At 23.0% G+C, this 20,403-nt stretch overlaps 1 protein-coding gene across 1 annotated transcript; it reads left to right on the plus strand.

The window, feature by feature from the left end:
* Positions 1 to 6,005: 6,005 nt before the first annotated feature.
* OCT59_026962 (uncharacterized protein) lies at positions 6,006 to 7,391 on the plus strand. Its single transcript, XM_066136615.1, has 4 exons — positions 6,006 to 6,275; positions 6,388 to 6,597; positions 6,673 to 6,922; positions 7,029 to 7,391. Exons 1-4 carry the CDS (start codon positions 6,024 to 6,026, stop codon positions 7,271 to 7,273), a joined length of 957 nt encoding a protein of 318 aa, XP_065993085.1. The 5' UTR covers positions 6,006 to 6,023; the 3' UTR covers positions 7,274 to 7,391.
* The last annotated feature ends 13,012 nt before the right edge of the window (positions 7,392 to 20,403 follow it).

The raw sequence follows: 20,403 nt of genomic DNA on the forward strand, positions 1-20,403 counted from the left end.
ATATTTTTATTCGATTTTATAACGAAATCGTAACAAAACTTATCGTCACGTGATCGATCCAAAATTGATGTGGAATGTTGGCGATCACTTAACCGCATAGTAACAAATCACGGGTTTCTGCAATGAAATAACTTACATGCTTTATTATTAAATAATTGTTTAAATAAAGAATTTAGTTAATTCAAATTATATGCAATTATTACATAGTAGAATCAAATAAAGAATCAAATAAAAAACTAACACATTATATTATTAAATAATTTATTAAATAATGAATTTAATTAGTTCAAATTTAATAATATATAAATATGTACTAACAGCTAATAATAGAATTAAATAAATAATTTACCAACTATTATTATTAAAATAAAGAATTTAAGTTAGTTTAAATTATATTATATAAATATGTAATAATAGAATTAAATAAATAACTTACCATCTAATATAAATTAACAAATAATTTTTAAATAAAGAATTAATTAGTTTAAATTATATGTAAATATTATATAATAATAGAATTACTTACAATCTATATTAATAAATAATTTTTTAAACAAAGAATTTAGTTAGTTTAAATAATATACAGTATGTAGTAGTAATAGAATTAAATAAATAATTTACATGCTATATTATTAAGATAAAGAATTTAGTTAGTTTAAATTATATGTAAATATTATATGAAAATGTACTAACAATAGAATTAAATAAATAAATTATAACTTACAATCTAATATAAATTAACAAATAATATTTTAAATAAAGGATTAATTAGTTTAAATTATATGTAAATATTATATAATAATAGAATTACTTACAAGCTATGTGCCTATGTTAATAAATAATTTTTTTAAACAAAGAATTTAGTTAGTTTAAATAATATACAATATGTAATAGTAATAGAATTAAATAACTTACACGCTATATTATTAAGATAAAGAATTCAATTAGTTTAAATTATATGTACAGTATATATTATATAAATATGTATAAATATGTAAAATTAAATAAGTAACTTACTCGCTATCATATTATTAAATAATTTTAAATAATTTTAAAACAAGGATTTAGTTAGTTTAAATCATATATATATTACACAAATATGTATTAATAGAATTAAATAAGTAACTTACTTCCTATATATTAAATATTTTTAAAATAAAGAATTTAGTTAGTTTAAACTATATGTAAATATTATATAAATATGTAATAATAATAGAATTAAATATATAACTTATAACTTACCAACTAAAAGAAATTACCAAATAATTTTTTAGTTAGTAGTTTAAATTATATGTAAGTATTATGATATAAACATGTAATAATGGAAATAAATAACTTACGAACTATATTATTAAATAATTTTTAAATAAAGATTAGTTTAAATTATATATTTATATGTAAATAATATGCAAATGTGTAATAATAAAATTAAATAAATAAATTATAACTTACCATCTAATGTAATTATATAAATTACCAAATAAATTTTAAATAAAGAATTTAATTATTTTAAATTTATATAAATATGTAATAATAGAACTAAATAAATAACTTACTCCCTATATATTAAATAAATTTTTTAATTAAAGTAATTGGTTAGTTTAATTATATGTAAATATTATATGAATATGAATAACAAATAACTTACTCCCTATACATGTTATTAAATAATTTTTTAAATAAAGAATTTAGTTAGTTTAAATTATATGTAAATATTATATGAATATAAAATAATAGAATTAAACAAATTTTAGCTTACTCCCTATGTTATTAAATAATTTTTTAAATAAGAAAAAATGTATTTGTAACAGCCTGTTACATATCTTATTTGTAACATCCTTTTTTTATTTTTTTTTTATAATAAGTTTAATGTGTTTCACAAATAAAATTTTTATATGCAAAATTTAATTTGGAAAACTTTTACTTAATGTATTTAAGACAGTTTCATAGACAAAATTTTAAGTTATAAGCAGTTTCTTGAAATTTTTTAAAAAATTCTTTTGTCTTAGTTACACAACTGATCTTTTGTTTTTGTTTACATTACGCCTGATCTTAAATTTTAATTGGATAAAATTGGGGGTTGTTACAAATAAGACACGTAACAGGCTGTTACAATTAGATTTATCCTTTAAATAAAGAATTTAGTTAGTTTTAAATTATATGTAAATATTATATGAATATGAAATAATAGAATAAAAAATAACTTACCCTCTATAGTATTAATTTTTTAAGTAAAGAATTTAGTTAATTTAAATTATAAGTAAATATTATATAAATATGTAATAATAGAATTAAATAAATAACTTACGCCCTATATTAATAAATAATATTTTAAATAAAGAATTTAGTTAGGTTAAATGATATGTAAATATTATATAAATAAATAACCTATAACTTACAATCTAAAAGAAATTACAATATAATTTTTTTAAATAATATGTTAGTTTATATAAATATGTAATAATAGAATTAAATAAATAACTTACTCCCTATATTATTAAATAATATTTAAAATAAAGAATTAAGTTAGGTTAAATTATATGTAAATAAAGGTATAAATAAATAACCTATAACTTACCGTCTAAAAGAAATTATTTTAAATAAAGAATTTAGTTAGTTTTAAATTATATGCAAATATTATATGAATATGAAATAATAGAATTAAATGAATAAATTACTTACTCTCTATAGTATTAAATAATATTTTAAATAAAGAATTTAGTTAGTTTAAATTATATATAAATATTATATAAATGAGTAATAATAGAATCAAATAAATAACTTACGAACTATATTATTAAATAATTTTTCAAATAAAGAATTTAGTTAGTTTAAATTGTATGTAATATTATATAGATAACTAACCTATAACTTACCATCTAAAAAAAATTATTTTAAATAAAGAATTATAAGTTAGTTTAAATTATATTATATAAATATGTGATAATAGAATTAAATAAACAACTTACAATCTATATTATTAAATAATTTTTTAAATGAAGAATTTAGTTAGTTTAAATTATATGTAAATATTATATACTAATGGAATTACTTACGAGCTATTTTAATAAATAATTGAATTTAGTTAGTTTAAATTATATGTAAATATAAACATTTAATTATAGAATTAATATAAATTAATAATTTTATAACTTACTATCTAAAAGAAATTACCAAATAATTTTTTAAATAAAGAATTTATTTAGGTTATATTATATAAAGAATAGAAATATGGACTTACACCCTGTAGTATTATTAATTATTAATTAGTTAAATATGGATATAAGAGAATATACTGTAAATTAAATATATCACTTGCAATCTAATTATTTATGAAAAATATAATTAGTTGAGTTATACGAAATATTAAACAAATAAATATAGTTTTCAAATATTGTAACTTACCATCTGTGATATTAAATAGTTGATTAAACAAAGAATTTAGTTATTTGAATATTATGTGAAATAAAATAAAAAACTAAAGATTTAAATAACTGATAGCTTACAAACTATAATATTATTAATCATTAAACGAATTATTTGGTAATATGAAATATAACAAAAATAAGTATTCTCATTATTATTCAATTATAAGATAATCTATTAACTTACGAGCTAAATTATTATTTAATATATAATTGTTATATAATATAGTTAGTTTATATGTGTATATTATAAGGTATAATAATAGAAAATGATTAAATAAAAAGTTTAATATATCAGCTTGTTTAATATATTATATTTACCTTTGGATTCCTTGGTGCTAGTACTTCCTTCAAATTCTTCGGTACTATTTCCTCCAAATTCTTCAGTATTGGCCATTATTATAATTATATTAAAATTCTTCTTAACTGGAAAAGATAATGTAAAAAACTTTTTTTTTTACGTCTTTATTGATATGGGTATATATGGTAATAAATGCAAAAATGTTGATCACATGTACGACAAATTTTGCGCGTCCGGAATGGTTTGTCAATTATCAATTATTGAGCGTCGTTGCTGCGCGGACAGAGAAAATTTTCTTAATATAATATACCGATGGCATTAAGTAGATGTATCTTTGGCTACTTTGCAAGTTTACTTGGGTGGCAAAAGTAGTTTTGAATATATTTTTTGAAAAACCGCATCGAAAATGATCGGCAAAGACAATAATAGCCTTTATATATAGTCAGACCTCTACATACTAATTACCACATTCGAAGTGAAAATTATAGTATAATATAAAGTACTGATTATGCAATGTAAACTTATAGAGGTTTAAAATTAAATTTGTCCGTAGAACTACGAAACTGAATAAATAAATAAAATAATAATAATAAAAGTTGAAAATTAAAATATAAATAAACAAATGATAAAAATAAAAAAAAGCTTTAAGTTGCTTAAACCCAGAAAATTTTATGAGTATACAGTTTTTGTGATTTCGAATGGTTCGGTCATGATATATCAATAAATCATTAGTGCTGATCAAATACATCCGAAACCTAAAAAAATAAAAAATTTAAGATAGTTTGCAAAGTATAATTTTAAAAAATTATAAGCTAGAAATAATGAGTTATTAGAACTTACGTTTCAGCTTGTTATCATGTAATTTTTAAGATATTTTTTATGTTTTATTGTTCAATAAAATTTAGCCAAGTTTGTATAGATTTAAATACATCGCTCTCAAAGACATTTGTATTTGCACTTGTTCAGAATCATTTTCACTAATTTCATTTTCACCTGGATTAATGCATCTGCTAATAAAGCAGTGTAAGAATCCGATATTACATCAAGTTCTTTGATTATTTCATTGATATTTTCTATTTCATCATTCATTACTGTGTTCTGTCTTGTATTGGTTATATCTTCATTGGTTGAAGAAGGCAAAATTCCAGTTTTTTTCCAGCAATTGAAGATTGTTTCTTCAGTCACATTTTCCACGAATCTGCTGAACAATTAATAGCTTCTTTAGTAATGTCTTTTCCAAGTTTCAACGTATGGTGAAATATTTTCTCTTAAAATGATTTTTGAAACTTGCAATTATTTCGGCATCTAGAGATTGAAGATGGCTTGTTGTATAATAATGTTTAACCATAACTATTTGTTTTAAAAAAGTGCTAGAATGGTTGTAAAGAAAGAACTATTATTATTAACGCAAATTTCATTTAAAATTTCAGACTTTTTACTAAAAAAAAAATTAACGTTAAAATGTATCAAAAAAATGATATTCTTTTTTAAGAATGTAATTAAATATTATCAACTATTATTAACTTTTTTTATTTGAATTATCATCTTACGTAATTCAATTACGCTACGATAGATTTGAATCTTCATCATTAAAACAATTTATTTCTAAACGGTGAATTTATATAAAGATTATACAACAATTTAATGTTACTTATTCTTTATAAAATTTACTAAGAAATTAAATAATAAAATTTGTAGAAATTCATTAAATTTTAGTGATTTAAATTTTAATATACTCGAATTAAAAAATTAATAGGAGTCTTATGAGCTGAATCTTGGTTTCTTTTTCTTTTAACGACATTATGAAAAATCATACAGTATTTTGCAAAATGACATCAAATCTTTTATTATTGTTTTGTATAACATTTAATATTTCCCATTTGCACTTCATCTATCACGAAATTAAAATAGTTTGACTAGAATTCAATATCATATTAAGAACGTCAAGCAAGATATCATCGTTTCGAATAATATCCTATGATTATCTTTTCAGAAGTTATACACTAAACTCGTGGTTTCTTATTCGTTTTTTATAAATTCATGCCTGAATCATCTTTTCAGATAGATATCGTAAAATATTCACATAAGAAATAAATCATGATCTCCAAGTTGATATATCTGATATTACGTAAATGTTAACGATCCTTAAAATTTTTGTTAACCAAATTTGGATAAATTTGTTTGTGGATCAATGATAATTTTAATATTGATCTCGTGATATGATTACTAATCAAGTGACCCCTTTAAAAAGAATTTAGAAATTTCGAATTTGTTCCATTACACAAAAATTGCTTGTTATGAAAAAAAAAAACATCAAAATTTATTTGGGTTCTGATCCATATGGAAAAGAATTAAAAGATGTAGTAAAAAATCATTTAACATCTTTATCGACTAATGATCAATTTTCAAACTTAGAAATTGTTGATTTAGGAACACAAGACAAATATTATGATATTGCTTTTGAACTTGCGTCATTAGTTGGCGAAAGAAAAAAACTTGAAAATTCTGAAGAAGAAAAAAAAGGAATTTTAGTTTGTGGTACCGGAATGGTATGAATTTATTCATTTAAATAATTATTTAAATTTTTGTAAATTTTTTCTTTTTTTTTAATTTGAGAATTATTATTATTATTATTATTATTATTATTATTATTATTTGTAGGGAATGTCAATTATTGCGAATAAAGTTCCTGGAGTTTATGCTTCTCCATGTCAAGATGTTAAAACTGCTTTTGATTCTCGTGGAATTAATAATTCAAATGTTTTAACTTTAGGAAGTATGGTTACAAACAATGATAATGCGAAGGAAATCATCGAAACTTGGCTTAAAACAAGTTTTACTAATGGATGGGAAGACAAACAGGATGTTAAAGTAAGTTCATAAAAATGTTCTTTGAAATTTGAAAACTATCACATATATCATATTATCATTTTTTTTTTTTTATAGGATTTCCTTGAAAATTCGATGAAAGAAATTCCAAAACTTATTAATAATCATTCACATATTCCTTATTCAACTCAAGCATTAAGTGGGGATGCAAATAATGAAGCTTCATTTGTTTCTATTCCTGGGTTGGACGAACGTTGTAAATGGTGCCTTTTAAGACAGGAACGACATGTAAACACTTCTGATAGTAATGATGATAGTATTGAAAGACTCAGAGCTGTTGTTAGATTTCCAAAGGGGTCTATGGAGCGTAAGTCTGTTATTTATTCTTTCTTAATCAAAAGAGTGGGAAGAATCAAAGAATGAGAGAATTATATCAAATCAACGAATTAACGAATTTCTCTCTTTTTTTTTAGCACCACATCATCATACTCATGGTCATGACGTTTTTGTTATTCGTGGTCATAAAACTGTTAAGAATCTTACAACAGGTGTTGATTATGAATTACGTCCTGGTGGTTATTTGTATACACCTGCTACTCAAATTCATCAAGTATTTTATCATGAAGATACTGAATATTGGTTTGGTAGTGATGAAGGTTTTGATATGATGTGGGATAGTGATGTTAAAAATATTGTTTTTGAGGAGGATCAAAAATAATTTACTTTTTGAAATTTTTTATGATATATTAAAAGAATTTTTTTTTTAATGTATTATCAATTATATTATTATTATAAGCAATATTGTAAATAAAAGTCGTTAGTTTATTGAAATTCCTAAGAATGCGAGGCTTTATTAATTTAAATTTTCACATGATGTAACGTTCGGTAATCGGTGTATTTCATCTGAACGTCAACAAGTATACGATTATACGTATATAGTTGTTAACTGTTTTATACTCGAAACATAAATTTTACGTTTTTATTCCCTATTTTAACGAGTGCAGATACAAATTTAACGTTATATGAACGTCTAAATTCCGAATATTATATTAGATAAAATGAGATATTAATATAAATTTGATAAAATATCTGCCAATGAGTTAATAATAAATATTATTTTTTTTAAAAAAATTGAAAAAGTCGTACCACACACATCAAAGTGATTATAATATTACAAATATGGAAATAATTAACATGAAAATACTTAAACATCGTTTAACGCATAATAGAGACGTAATCTTATAGTATTACTTTAATTAGGATCTGTTACGAAATCCCGAGTCCCGGTTCTTTGACAATCACAATTCCATCAGGCATCAAATCATATCCATGACAACCAAAATCTCACTATCCTAATATATATAATTATACTGATAATTTTAAATTACAATATTAACGGTAATTTTATATATTTTTTTTATTTTAGTATAAAATTATTTTTTAATTGTCAATTATAATCATTTTTTTTAATTACAATCTAAAAATTAAAATAAGGAATATGAAAATCATTGCTATGAGATTTGCAATCAATATTGGCATAATTTTTCAAGGCTGAATACAATTACCCTATTATTGATGATTGACCAGGAATACTTTGCAGTCTTGCGGTAGTATAGGCTGTGAACACTTTCAACATAACTTGGGACTGTGACCATTTACCATTTTACTGTAGCAGTTTAGCTAGTTATGCCGCTTTAAAATGATTACATAATTACCAAAAGGAAGAAGGGCTGAACCATGGACCTTATAAAAAAATTTTATCCGTTATTTCTGTAAAACTCAGTAAAAATGAACCTTTCCCGGATTCATTAACGGAAAATGAAAATAATTCGATAGATCCTGTGATAGAAGGTTATTAATTCCGGAAATATGAGCCTTTTACGAAAAAAAAATGGAATATAAAAAACGGATCAACTTTTTTTACAGGAAATGAACAAATTGATAATCTATTTCAATAAACGATGTAATATTTGAATGGATACCATGCCATCAGTTTAATAATACTAAACAACAAAACATATTCAGCAAGATGGAGGGATGGTCCATTAATGTATGATGACCGCACATATAAAAATGAATACATAAGATATTCAGAAAATAAACCAGTTATTTTAAAATATTTACTAGCTGATTCACAAAATATTACCAATGAATTTTTAAATAAATTATATAAAATTTTTTAAAATTAATTTCAATTATTTTTTATTGTATTTATATATATATATTTTTAGTAGATTATAAACAAATATAAGGGTTATCACAAAATCCTATTACATAAATATGTAAATACAGAATACGAATGGTGTAAGTCATGTCAAAAAAGTTATTTAAAAAACAACACAAATTGGACCAGTAAAAATAAGCAAATTGATAAATTATTAATGACTATGGATGATACAATATTTGAAAGGATACCATATAATCAGTTTAATGATATTAAAGAATTAAGTAATACAACACATTCATAGGGATTGGAATCGATTATCATTATTAGAATCGATTTTAGAATCGATTAATCGTCGATTAATCGTTAATCGAAATTATACTACTTTCGGTCACGTGACTATTAAATTTATTAAGATCGGCATAAAAATATCCTTTTTGGGAATTTTGTACAACATAACTTGAATTTCATTGGACAACAAAATTTCCTTTTTTGGAATTTTGTTAATGTCACGTGACAACGACCTAACTTCTTATTAACGGACTACCCCAAAATGTCACGAAACGGCCGGCATTAAGAAATTAAGAAATTAACTATGTGACAAATAATGTGTGACAAATAGGTTTTTGTCAACCGAAATAAAACTAATACTTGTAGGGAAATCTTATTAACGCTACTGCGCCACTATAAGTAAATTTGATTTTTATTCGATAATCGATTTAAAATCGATTCTTATCGATTTTCGATAAATTCGATTATTGTAAAATCGATTCCAATCCCTACACATTCAGCAAGATGAAAAGTTGGTCCAATTATTATATCATTTTAAAAATGAGTATATTAGAGATTAAGCAAATAAAACAGTTATTTTAAAATATTTATTTGTTTTCAAAATATTACTGATGAATTATTAAATAAGGTATGCAAATTTTATTTTTAAACTTAATTTGGATTATTTTTTATTATATTAACACTTTTTAATAGATTATAGAACATTATAATAAATTTCAAATATATGGATAGAATCCTACTAGTATAAAGAACAATTACATTATTGAAGATAAATATTTTAAATTTTTTGTGATAAATGTGGTAATAAATATACAAATATGGAATAAATGGTGTAAAGTATGTCAAAAGAATTATTTGAAAGAAACTTGACAAACTGGACTAGTAATAGTAACAAATTGATAAATTAATTCAAGGAATGCAATTAAAATAACTGAAAGTTAAGTTAATGATTATAAAGACATTATATTTAATAGATACCATATAATTAATTTAATGACATTAAAGAAATAGGTAAAGGTGGTTTTGCTAAAGTATATTCAGAAAAATGGAGGAATGGTCCATTATATTGGAATAAAAAGAATACAAAAGAGATAAAAGAAATTTAAACAAAATAGTGGCTTTAAAATGTTTAAATAATTCTCAAAATATTTCTAATAAATTTTAAATGGAAGAAATGATGAGATCATTAGATAATTATGTTTGAAACGAGAAAGTAAATATTATCTTTTCACACTATTTTATTCATAAAAATAACCAAATAAAAAATTATTTATTAAAAAAGGGCAAAAAAGGCTCTATATGTATGTTGCTGCAAATCCCAAAATAATTTTGTTAAAATATACAATTATTCAAATTTAAATATAATAATATGTAATTTATTATAAGTTTTTCTAACTTAGATAAACTGAACCAAACTATTATTGTAGTTAAAAATTGTCTACCATAAAAATAATGGTTTTCTACAATAATTGTATGTTATTGAACGGGGCGTCAAAATATCGGCCGAAGGCCGATATAGCCCCGTTCAATAACAATATTATTATACGTGATATTAGGATTAGTGCGTGTGCTAATATAATTATATTGTCGATCATCATTAAAAATATCGGGCATGATAACAAAAATATCGGTACAATGAATTCCGCACAATCCTAATGAGCGTGTAATAATTGATATTAAATTATGAAATTATGATGTGTAGTATATGATAATAGATTTATTTCTACAAAATCAACAAACAAACCGTAAATAATGAGAGCATGTAAATAATTAAAATAAACTAATCCATTTTCGTAACTCAAAATATTTATAAATTAAACTGAAATTTTATTAAATGATCACAAACCCGCAGTAGTTAATGTGTGCAGTAACACCCGCAGATTTCTAAGTTAAGTTGCAAACTTGCAATGTTTCTGATTATAGAAATTGATCATCATAAAATAATATAAAAAGTGTTCGTACTCCAAACTTAAATTTCCACTGCATTTCTTACTTATTCTCATTAAAAATTAAATACAATGTCTTCAAAATTCTTGGCAGAATTATCTAACGATTACGAAAAACTTTTTGAGACAGAAATGGGATATGACGTTATTATTTATGCCGGTGAAGATCAATATCATGTTAAGGAAATCCATGCTCATTCAAATATTTTATCTATTAGGTCTCAATACTTTCGCTCCGCATTTTCTAATGAATGGGCTGAGAAAAAAGATGGAAAATTTATTTTCAAAAAGCCTAACATTTCTCCACAATTATTTAATATTATTCTTAGGTACTATTTATAATATGTATAATAATTTATATGTTAAAGGAAAGGAACTTCTAAATTAATATTATATTATTGCACATTAGGTTTATTTATTGTGGAAATATTGAATTAAAGAATTTACAAGGTCCTGATGTATTGAAATTGTTAATTGCAGTTGATGAACTCAATATTCATTCTTTGGTTTCTCATATTCAAGAATTTTTGATTGAACATCAAACTGAATTTTTATATCAAAATCCAACTGAAATTCTTGAAACTGTTTATCAACATGAAACATTTACAGATTTATGGAATTTCTGCCTTGAAAAAATTTGTGATGAACCTAAAGTTTTATTCAATTCTGATAAATTTATTGATTTAAAAGCTCCTTTATTAGAATTATTGTTAAAAAGAGATGATTTAAATATGGATGAAATTGAAATTTAGGAAAATTTGTTAAAATGGTGTTTTTCTCAACAAAATATGAAGAATGAACCATTTAAATGGAATAAAGAAGATATTACAAAGATTGAGAGGGCATTGTACAGATTTATTCCTGTAATTCGATTTTATGATATTGAACCTACAGACTTCTTTTATAAAGTTTATTGTTATAAAGATATCTTACCATACGATTTAATACATGATCTCTTGGAATTTCATATAGTTCCTAATATTAAGCCTAAATCTAATTTAACACCTTCAAGAAAACCAAATTTTAAATATCAACTTGATTCAACCTTGATTGGATCGAACTATATTCCTATTTTTGCTTCATGGGTTGATAAAATGGATTCTTCATACTATAATAGAAAAAATATTCCTTATGACTTTAAATTATTGAACCGCTCAAGTCAAGATGGAAATAATATTTCATCTTTTCATAAAAATTGTGTTAATAAAGGAGCCACTATTTGGATTGGAAAAATTAAAAATTCTGCACAATTAATTGGTGGATATAATCCACTTGATTGGGATCAAAGTTTCTCTTGGAAAACTACAGCAGATAGTTTTTTATTTAATTTTACAAATGGAAAAGATTTTTCCACTGCAAAAAGAAGTTATGTTAGTATGCAGAATATGGCTGTTTATTGTAGTCCCAATCATGGAACAACTATGGGTAATTTACAACATTATAAAAATAGTTGGTCTTATAATAATTCTGATAATGGAAATCGTTATCCTAAAATAGGGATCCCAGAAAATTTTGAAGTAGAAGATTATGAAGTATTTCAAGTAATTAAAAAATGAAAATAAAAGTTTATAAATATTTGTTTCATCTTCTAATACCATTTTATATTCATTAAAAGCGAGATTGTTTTTCAATTTGATATTATAAAGTAATTGAGTTCATAATAATAATTAAATGTATGGACGTACTGTAATTATAATGCGATTTTAAGTGAGTAATATTAAATGTTATACTCAAATTAAACTCTAAATAAATTACAAAATTACCAATTTCAGAAAAAATAATTTGATATTAAAATGATTCACCAAACGCTAAATGTCCACAGTTTGTTATTTTAATGGATATTATTTTAACAATTTCCTGGCTAAATTTATTGTTATTTTCCAACGATTGAAGTTTATGTGAATAAAATCAAAGCAACTTTTAAACAATTTTTCACAGTTGATTCAAAATTAACATAATAAATTAAATCTATCTAAATAACCAAACTATTGCAAAAAAAAATAAATTAATTAAACCTGCATAATAAAGAAAAAATTGCCTACCTACTTATTTTGAATTTGAATCAAAATTTTGTGATCCCCTTTGTCTGTAACTTTTATCTTAAATCCTCTATACTGATCTCCGAAGGTATCTTTTATTTTATGAATAATATACTAATTAAATATATTAATGAAATTATTAAAACAAATTGACAAATAAGTTTTATAACTCAGAAATTTTGAATTTTAATGAAGAAAATTCAAAATTATAGTAATTTATCAATTCACTCGTTAATTTTGTTAAGTACCTTCCCTTTAATTGATGCCATAACAACTGAACTACATACTGTACATAACTTGAAGAAAATCTTAAAATACTTTAATTTAAATATTATTACAAAAAAAAAGAGAAGTGATTTAATGAAGTATCTAAACCAACTGACATTCAATTCCTTACTCATGTTTATATTTTTGATAAATATCTCGAAAAAAGCATTGAAACACCTAATAAATTTTAGCCTATTGCGAGTTAATTTCGAAAGATAATGAATTTTAATTTTCACTTTTTCTCGATTTGTTCATAATTTATGATCCGTTGATATAAAGAATGAATATGTAAAAATAACTTATAAATGATCATATTTAAATAATACAAAAGCCAAAAATTAGAAATATTATTAGTATTATATTGATTGACTTGAAATGGTATTAGGGAATATGGATATAGGGATTTATTAGTTTTGATAACATACAAAAGTAAAGAAAATAATGGCAGTATCATTAAGTAGAAATAGTGGTTTGATCCATGACCAGATGAACCTGGGTAATTTTATTTTTCCAGATATCTGGATAATTGCGGTTTTTATCCAGATAAATATCCGGTTAAAAATATCCGGATTTGACCTGGAATCTGGATAATAAAATTTTTTTAAAAAAAATCGATTTTGGGCCACCATAATAGTAATAGCGCAGCAATTTTGATGATAACAAATTCAACGGAAAATCTTTTGTACTTTATTTTCCATTATTATGCTTCAATTAGTTTGATTGGCTTTATATTTATTGTAATATATTTATTGTGTATAACATCTAAAAATAATTTACATTTTTTCAAATTTTCGTGTAATGCTGGCCAAAATTATAATTTAACTTGAATGCACTATTTAATTTCGTAATTTTAATTATGGGTATAAAGCTCACCAGTGGTGATAGTTATCAGACCAACATTATGATATGCTTTGGCCAGAATTAAAAATCTAATAAAATATTGGCCGTCATTACATCATAAATAAATTCACAACTAGTAACCGTCACTACTGGTGATATTTAGTAATATCATACCCATTAATTATTATATATTTTATTTAACTACAATCCTATCCGGATTTCGGTTTCTATCCGGATCAAAATACTAAAGTAGAAAATTTTATGACAGTATAGCTATATATGGTTTGACTTATGCAGAACAACGTTATACAATCCCAGTAAAAAGTTCTTGTACCAAATATAGGCCAATTATGAAATGAGCCCATTCGGTATAAAATTTGGCCATATTTATTTTAATTTTATCCCATTTATGGTCCAATTTTTTATACCAAACGGGCTCATGTATAAATTCAATACAAACCTAATATGAATTCAGTACAGGACTTTTTACTGGGAATGGGATATAGATAAACATTAAAGTACTATTCAAACTGAACTTTCCGTTGTATTATGGTCGCTAACAGAAAATTCTATATTTTATTCAACAATTCATTATATAAAAATTTGAAAAACTATAAATATATCACATTTTTAATATTTGTTCATACTGTAATATCATAAAATGGAACTTGTAAAATTAAATGATCATGAAAATTTTTTTGATCCAACACCAAAATTAAAATCCAGTCTCGTACCAATTTTTTTTGTTTCTTTTAATTGGATGATAATTATTGTATTCATTGTACATAACAACGACTATTTATGCTCAAAAATATTGTAAAAAATCTTTATTGTATTATTTAACTAATATATAACTGATTGGACATATACTTATTCACAAAAAAGTTAGAATGTAAATATTATATTATAAACCAAATACTCAGTGATAGTTATAATTTGAATCCTTTCATAATTAAAAACGTGATTGAAAGTGAAAAATATTGTAAACTATGTGGAAAATTACAATACCAAGGAACAGACCAGATATTATTAAAATCTCTCTTGGTTGTGTAGAATCAACCTTAATTAAAAAGCCTATTTCAATTATCTATTTGACATGGTGAGAAAAAAACCTTATTGTTATTGTTATGAAAATTAGTATTTACATCAGACTGTCAAAAATATTTTGAAAATTGTTTCACATTTTTCATTGGACGTAGATATTGTTTAACAATAAACATTATTTTTATTATTTTTGGAATCAACTATTATTTTTGATACCATAAAGATTATTAGTATTAACAGCGAGAATAGTGTTTTAGATGATTTTCACGTTAATAAGATGATCATATCAATTTGAAATAAAATACGAGTTAAAAAATATTGATAAGTGTTTCATTTTATCAGATAGTATACGTCATTTTCCTTTATATGTTCCAGGAAAATTTATATAATATATACCATATTCTCAATTTACAAATATAAAAGAAATAGCAAAAGGAAGGATTTAGTAGTATTATTTATCAAGCAACTTTGTTAGATAGTTCAATATACAAAGAACATCATTATGTAATAATGTATGATACGGTTGTCATTTTAAAAAGATTTAAAATCATCAACTGAATATGCTAAAAAATATTTATGAATGGATAAATTATAATTGTAAAATTGGAGATTTAGGATTATCTCGACCTGCAAATGATACCTCATCGGATAATGGAATTTATGGAGTAATACTACCTTATATTGCACCAGAAATATTTAAAGGGTCTGCATTTTCAAAAGAATCTGATGTTTATAATTTGGGTATGATTATGTGGGAACTTACGACAGGCTGTAAGCCATTTGCTAACGTTAAAGATAATATTCATCTGATTATACAAATTATTGATGGAGAGCGGCCTGAAATCATTACAGAAGATACACTGGAATGTTATGCTAATTTAATGAAAAGTTGTTGGGACCCTGATCCCCCGAAAAGGCCTTCTATAAGTGACATTAATAATATTTGTGAAAACATTGTATTGTGATAATCAATTTTATCAAGCTGAACTTAGAAGGAAAAAGTTAATAAATTCAAAGAAGCTTGGTCACAATTTTATTGAAAAGCCGAAAAGCCTCATCCAAAAGCTATTATTTATACAAGCAGATCATTAAATTCTTAATGTTCATCTATCAACTTTTTTATCAAATGGTATGTATGTATTATACTATTTTAATAAAAGTTAACTTTGAATAATTAAATTAAATATAGTTTTTTTTTTCTAGATTACAATTCAAAAGAACTTGAATTTGACATAGACATTGAAAAGTATTCAAAGTTAAAAAATATTTATTAAATTATTTATAATTCAAATCCAATAATTCAAAATAAAATCTTCAAAAAATACAATTTTATATTAAAACTGAATCCAACGTTCTTAGAACCAGGCGAATTAAACATTAATTCATGTGAAAGTAATGGTACATATTCTATTTGATTAAATTTATAATGTTTATATTTTATTTACTTATTTATCCATTTTTTTTTTAAATTTAAATATAGGAAAATACATTAAAATTAGTACCAATTATTAAAGGAATTCTTTCACAAACTGAAACGATAACATTTGTCCGGTTATCCGTATTATATTTGATTTTTAATCCAGTATTTTAATTTTAATTTGTGTATGCATATTTTTTTATTTCGTATTATTATTTAATTAGCTTTGGTGTTTTTTGCAAAGTGAGATTTAATTATCACAGCTGAGATCATAAATAGATATTTGAAAAACTGAATGTGTATTTTGTAAACTCTTAACGACCTAACCCAAATCTTAGTCCGGAGCTTAGCGAAGGACTATGTGTTTAGATGAGGTGGTGCAAAAATGTCCCGTTGTCTCGCTCATCCTTTGAGTCGATGTAATTGCTTCTTTCATAAATAACAAATACTCTACCTATTTTGGGTTATATTTTTTAGCTTTTCAATATAAAGTTTTTAACGCATTCAAACTATTATCTTTATAAAATGCTATAGCAAGTATGAAACAAAATAATTATTTGTGCAAATTGTGAAATAGATTAAAGTGAATCAAAAAATAAATTAAATACATCAGTTTGCCTTTTTTATCTTTGTTGACCCTTCATGTTGTTGTATCATTTCCAACGTGATAAGCTCCAACGGTTATCGTTTTCCTAGTATAATAAACTTTTGGGTGAATTTATTTGGGTAAGATTTGATATTACTACTCACCCCAAAAATGCCAAAAATAATCTTTATACTTTTGTTAAATGGTTGAAGTAAATTTTGTAGGACAGATAAAATTATCTTTTGGAGCTTGTATTAAGTTTTATTTTAAAAAAAAAAAAAAGAAAGAAAAAATTTCGTCAAAAATTGTCAGTAATCGGCATGACGTCATAAATTTAGGGTGATAACTTTTTCCTAAACGGTTAAAGAAATTCATATGCAATTTGGTAAACATATACCTGCCCAATTCAAGTATATTATATAAGTGTCAATTAAATTGTTTATATTTTAAGTTACTTTAAAAATCAAAATAATGATTTGATACTTTTGTAACAGTCATGTGTACGTACATCACATGATCATTAATTATTCCAATTTTCATTGCTAATACAGTTTATCGAAATATTATTTTGTTAATTAATGAAAAAAACTTAGTTTGTATTACTAATGATTTTTCATTTTTCAGTCATGCGGTTATCCAAACAAAGTATTATTATTTGTGTTTAGGCTGAATTTTTATCTATTACGTCAAATTTAAATTAATAAGCAATCTTGATATTTTATTAGATATATAATTGTGACTTTAATTTAAATGAATTGAATCATTGCAACAGATTTAGTGAGAAATTTTTTTGTTCATGATAAATTTATAAATATTAAATCATTTTTAGGAATGGACCTGATCCAGTTTCAAGTACGAAGGACTATATAATTTTATAAAAGGTGAAACAAATATCTGCATGTTACATTATTAATTTAATTAACTCTGTGACTAATTATTGAAACATATTTATTACACAATATTAATCAGTATAAGTTGTATTAATTGTGCGACAATATCGGAATCATATATAATTTACCCATTTCAATATTTGATACTTCCCATTTGATATTTACAACATGTCATGTTCAAATGTATTTTTAGGAGATTTACCTGAATTATCTTATGATGTCATAAATTATTCTAAGAATCAACTTTATACCATGTATTTTAGTTAATAAATTATGGTGTCGTCTAGTGATTCCATTATTATGGGAAAATCTTCCTATCCAGAATTATAGATTTATCGAAATTTACTTGCATAATTTAAATGATGATTTTAAAACGAAATTAAATGAATATAAAATTATTAATATTATTTAAGAATATACTGTTTAATTATCCAAAGTTTTTTAGATATTTGAATATAAATAAGTTTATTTCCTCTATTAAACAGTGGTTGGCTGATGCTAATATTAATACAAAATCTAAGAATTTCAGGAGCTTAATTCAAAGGTCACTATTTAAAATTTTTATTAAAAATGAGTAAATTTACATACTCTTGAAATTTAAGATCTCAATGACTAATTATACTAATGATATTCTTGAGTTAATTTTACAAAATCAAAATTTCATTCACAATGTTAGAAATTTGAAACTTCTTATTGATGAAAATACGAGAATTTATAATCTTACATCACAAATGATTCATTTACATCAAAATCTTAAGAAAATTTTGATAAGTAATGATATATATTTATATCAATTATCATTGTTATTATCGAAAGATTATAATTGTTCAAATACCTTAAATACAATCATTTTCTATCACGTCGAATTTAAATTAGTAAACAATCTTGGCGAAATATTTGAACAATCAAATGTTTTAGAATCCGTTCATATTTTTTTTTGTTCTTTCTTGAATAGTAACCTTACTCAACAAATTATTAATTTAACAAAACCATTTAAATTAAAATCTTTATTTATTGTAATTGAGAAATCACAAATTGAAGCAGCACAACAATCATTACAAATATCTGGTGATTATTTAGAAAATTTCTGGTTTTCCTATAATGCATCAATAAATCAACAATTATTAAAATATTGTAAGAATATCAAATTACTTTATTTTGGTATGTATGAAAAATAGTTTACTTATCAAATAATCAATTCAATTGAAAATATTAAACAAAATCTTAGTTCAATCGGAAATGATCATTTAACAAATTGTAGTTCAATCATATTACAAAACCTAGGACATCTAAATTAGGTTACGTAAGCTTGAATCTTCCTATTAAAAAAAGTGATTTTAAAATATTCTTAGAAAATTCTCAAGATATTCTCATTAATAAATTATTAATAATAATACAAAGTTGTAGTGATGATATTTTACATTGCATAAAGGAACATATTATGAAGAAAAAAAGAGCCAAGTATTTGGATATTCGGGATGATATTAAAAATAAAGAATTGTTTGATTTGAAAGATGAAGTGAAAGAAAAGAATTTGAAATATATAATATTAAAGTTCGAAATGATTTAGTTATTATGGATCATACCTTTGTAAATAATATTTACAATATTGATTAGTTAAAGAATATTTGATTAGTAGTTATTGTTATAAAGATGAATAATCATATTTAATATTTGTAAAAACCATTACAACTGATTAATTAAAGTTCTTGATAAGTTTACTTTTCTAAAAAAAAAAATTAATTCTAGAGACTTAATGAGAAATTTTTTTTGTTCATGACAAATTATAAATATTAAATCCATTTCCAGAAATGGACTGGATCAATAAAGGGCATAATTCAATTTGCCAATTCAGGGTATTTTGTATGGATCATGGGAAAATTTACCGGAATTAGTTATACCCGGGTATATTATAATGGTACGCTGTGTCTTTTAGTCAGTACTATACGGTGGTCTTTATGATATTGATACATCATTCATTTGTAATAAGGTTTCTAAAAATAGAGCTACTAGTAGTACACAAATAATTTTAAGAATTCTAGTTTAATTGGCCTATTACTTTCGATGTTAAACTTATACAAACTAATTGTAATATTTATAGTTGGTATTTTGAATAAATTACTCCAATCAATATTATTTTGATTATAATATGTAATCCATTTAAATTGTTGTTAATTATTTTATAAATTTAATATTCCTGAAATATCGGTATCATGAGGTGAAAATATTAGATATTTAGGATTTGGACAATTTTGATAAAATAACCAGAATCATTCTTTTCATCATAAAGTTCTATATAACAAGTGATCCATTTGTATTTTAAATTAAATTTATTAAATAGTTGACAGGAAATTTATCAAGTTT

This window comes from Rhizophagus irregularis, chromosome 7 (genome assembly GCF_026210795.1).
Source record: "Rhizophagus irregularis chromosome 7, complete sequence".
In the NCBI taxonomy this organism is placed as follows: Eukaryota; Fungi; Glomeromycota; class Glomeromycetes; order Glomerales; family Glomeraceae; genus Rhizophagus; species Rhizophagus irregularis.

What these genes read in the sequence shown, in the direction of transcription:
- OCT59_026962 (XM_066136615.1), top strand. Translation starts at nt 6,024, where the DNA reads ATGAAAAAAAAAAACATCAAAATTTATTTGGGTTCTGATCCATATGGA. An exon ending in TAGTTTGTGGTACCGGAATG is followed by an intron (nt 6,276 to 6,387) that starts GTATGAATTTAT and finishes TATTATTTGTAG; the next exon opens with GGAATGTCAATTATTGCGAA. An exon ending in TCCAAAGGGGTCTATGGAGC is followed by an intron (nt 6,923 to 7,028) that starts GTAAGTCTGTTA and finishes CTTTTTTTTTAG; the next exon opens with CACCACATCATCATACTCAT.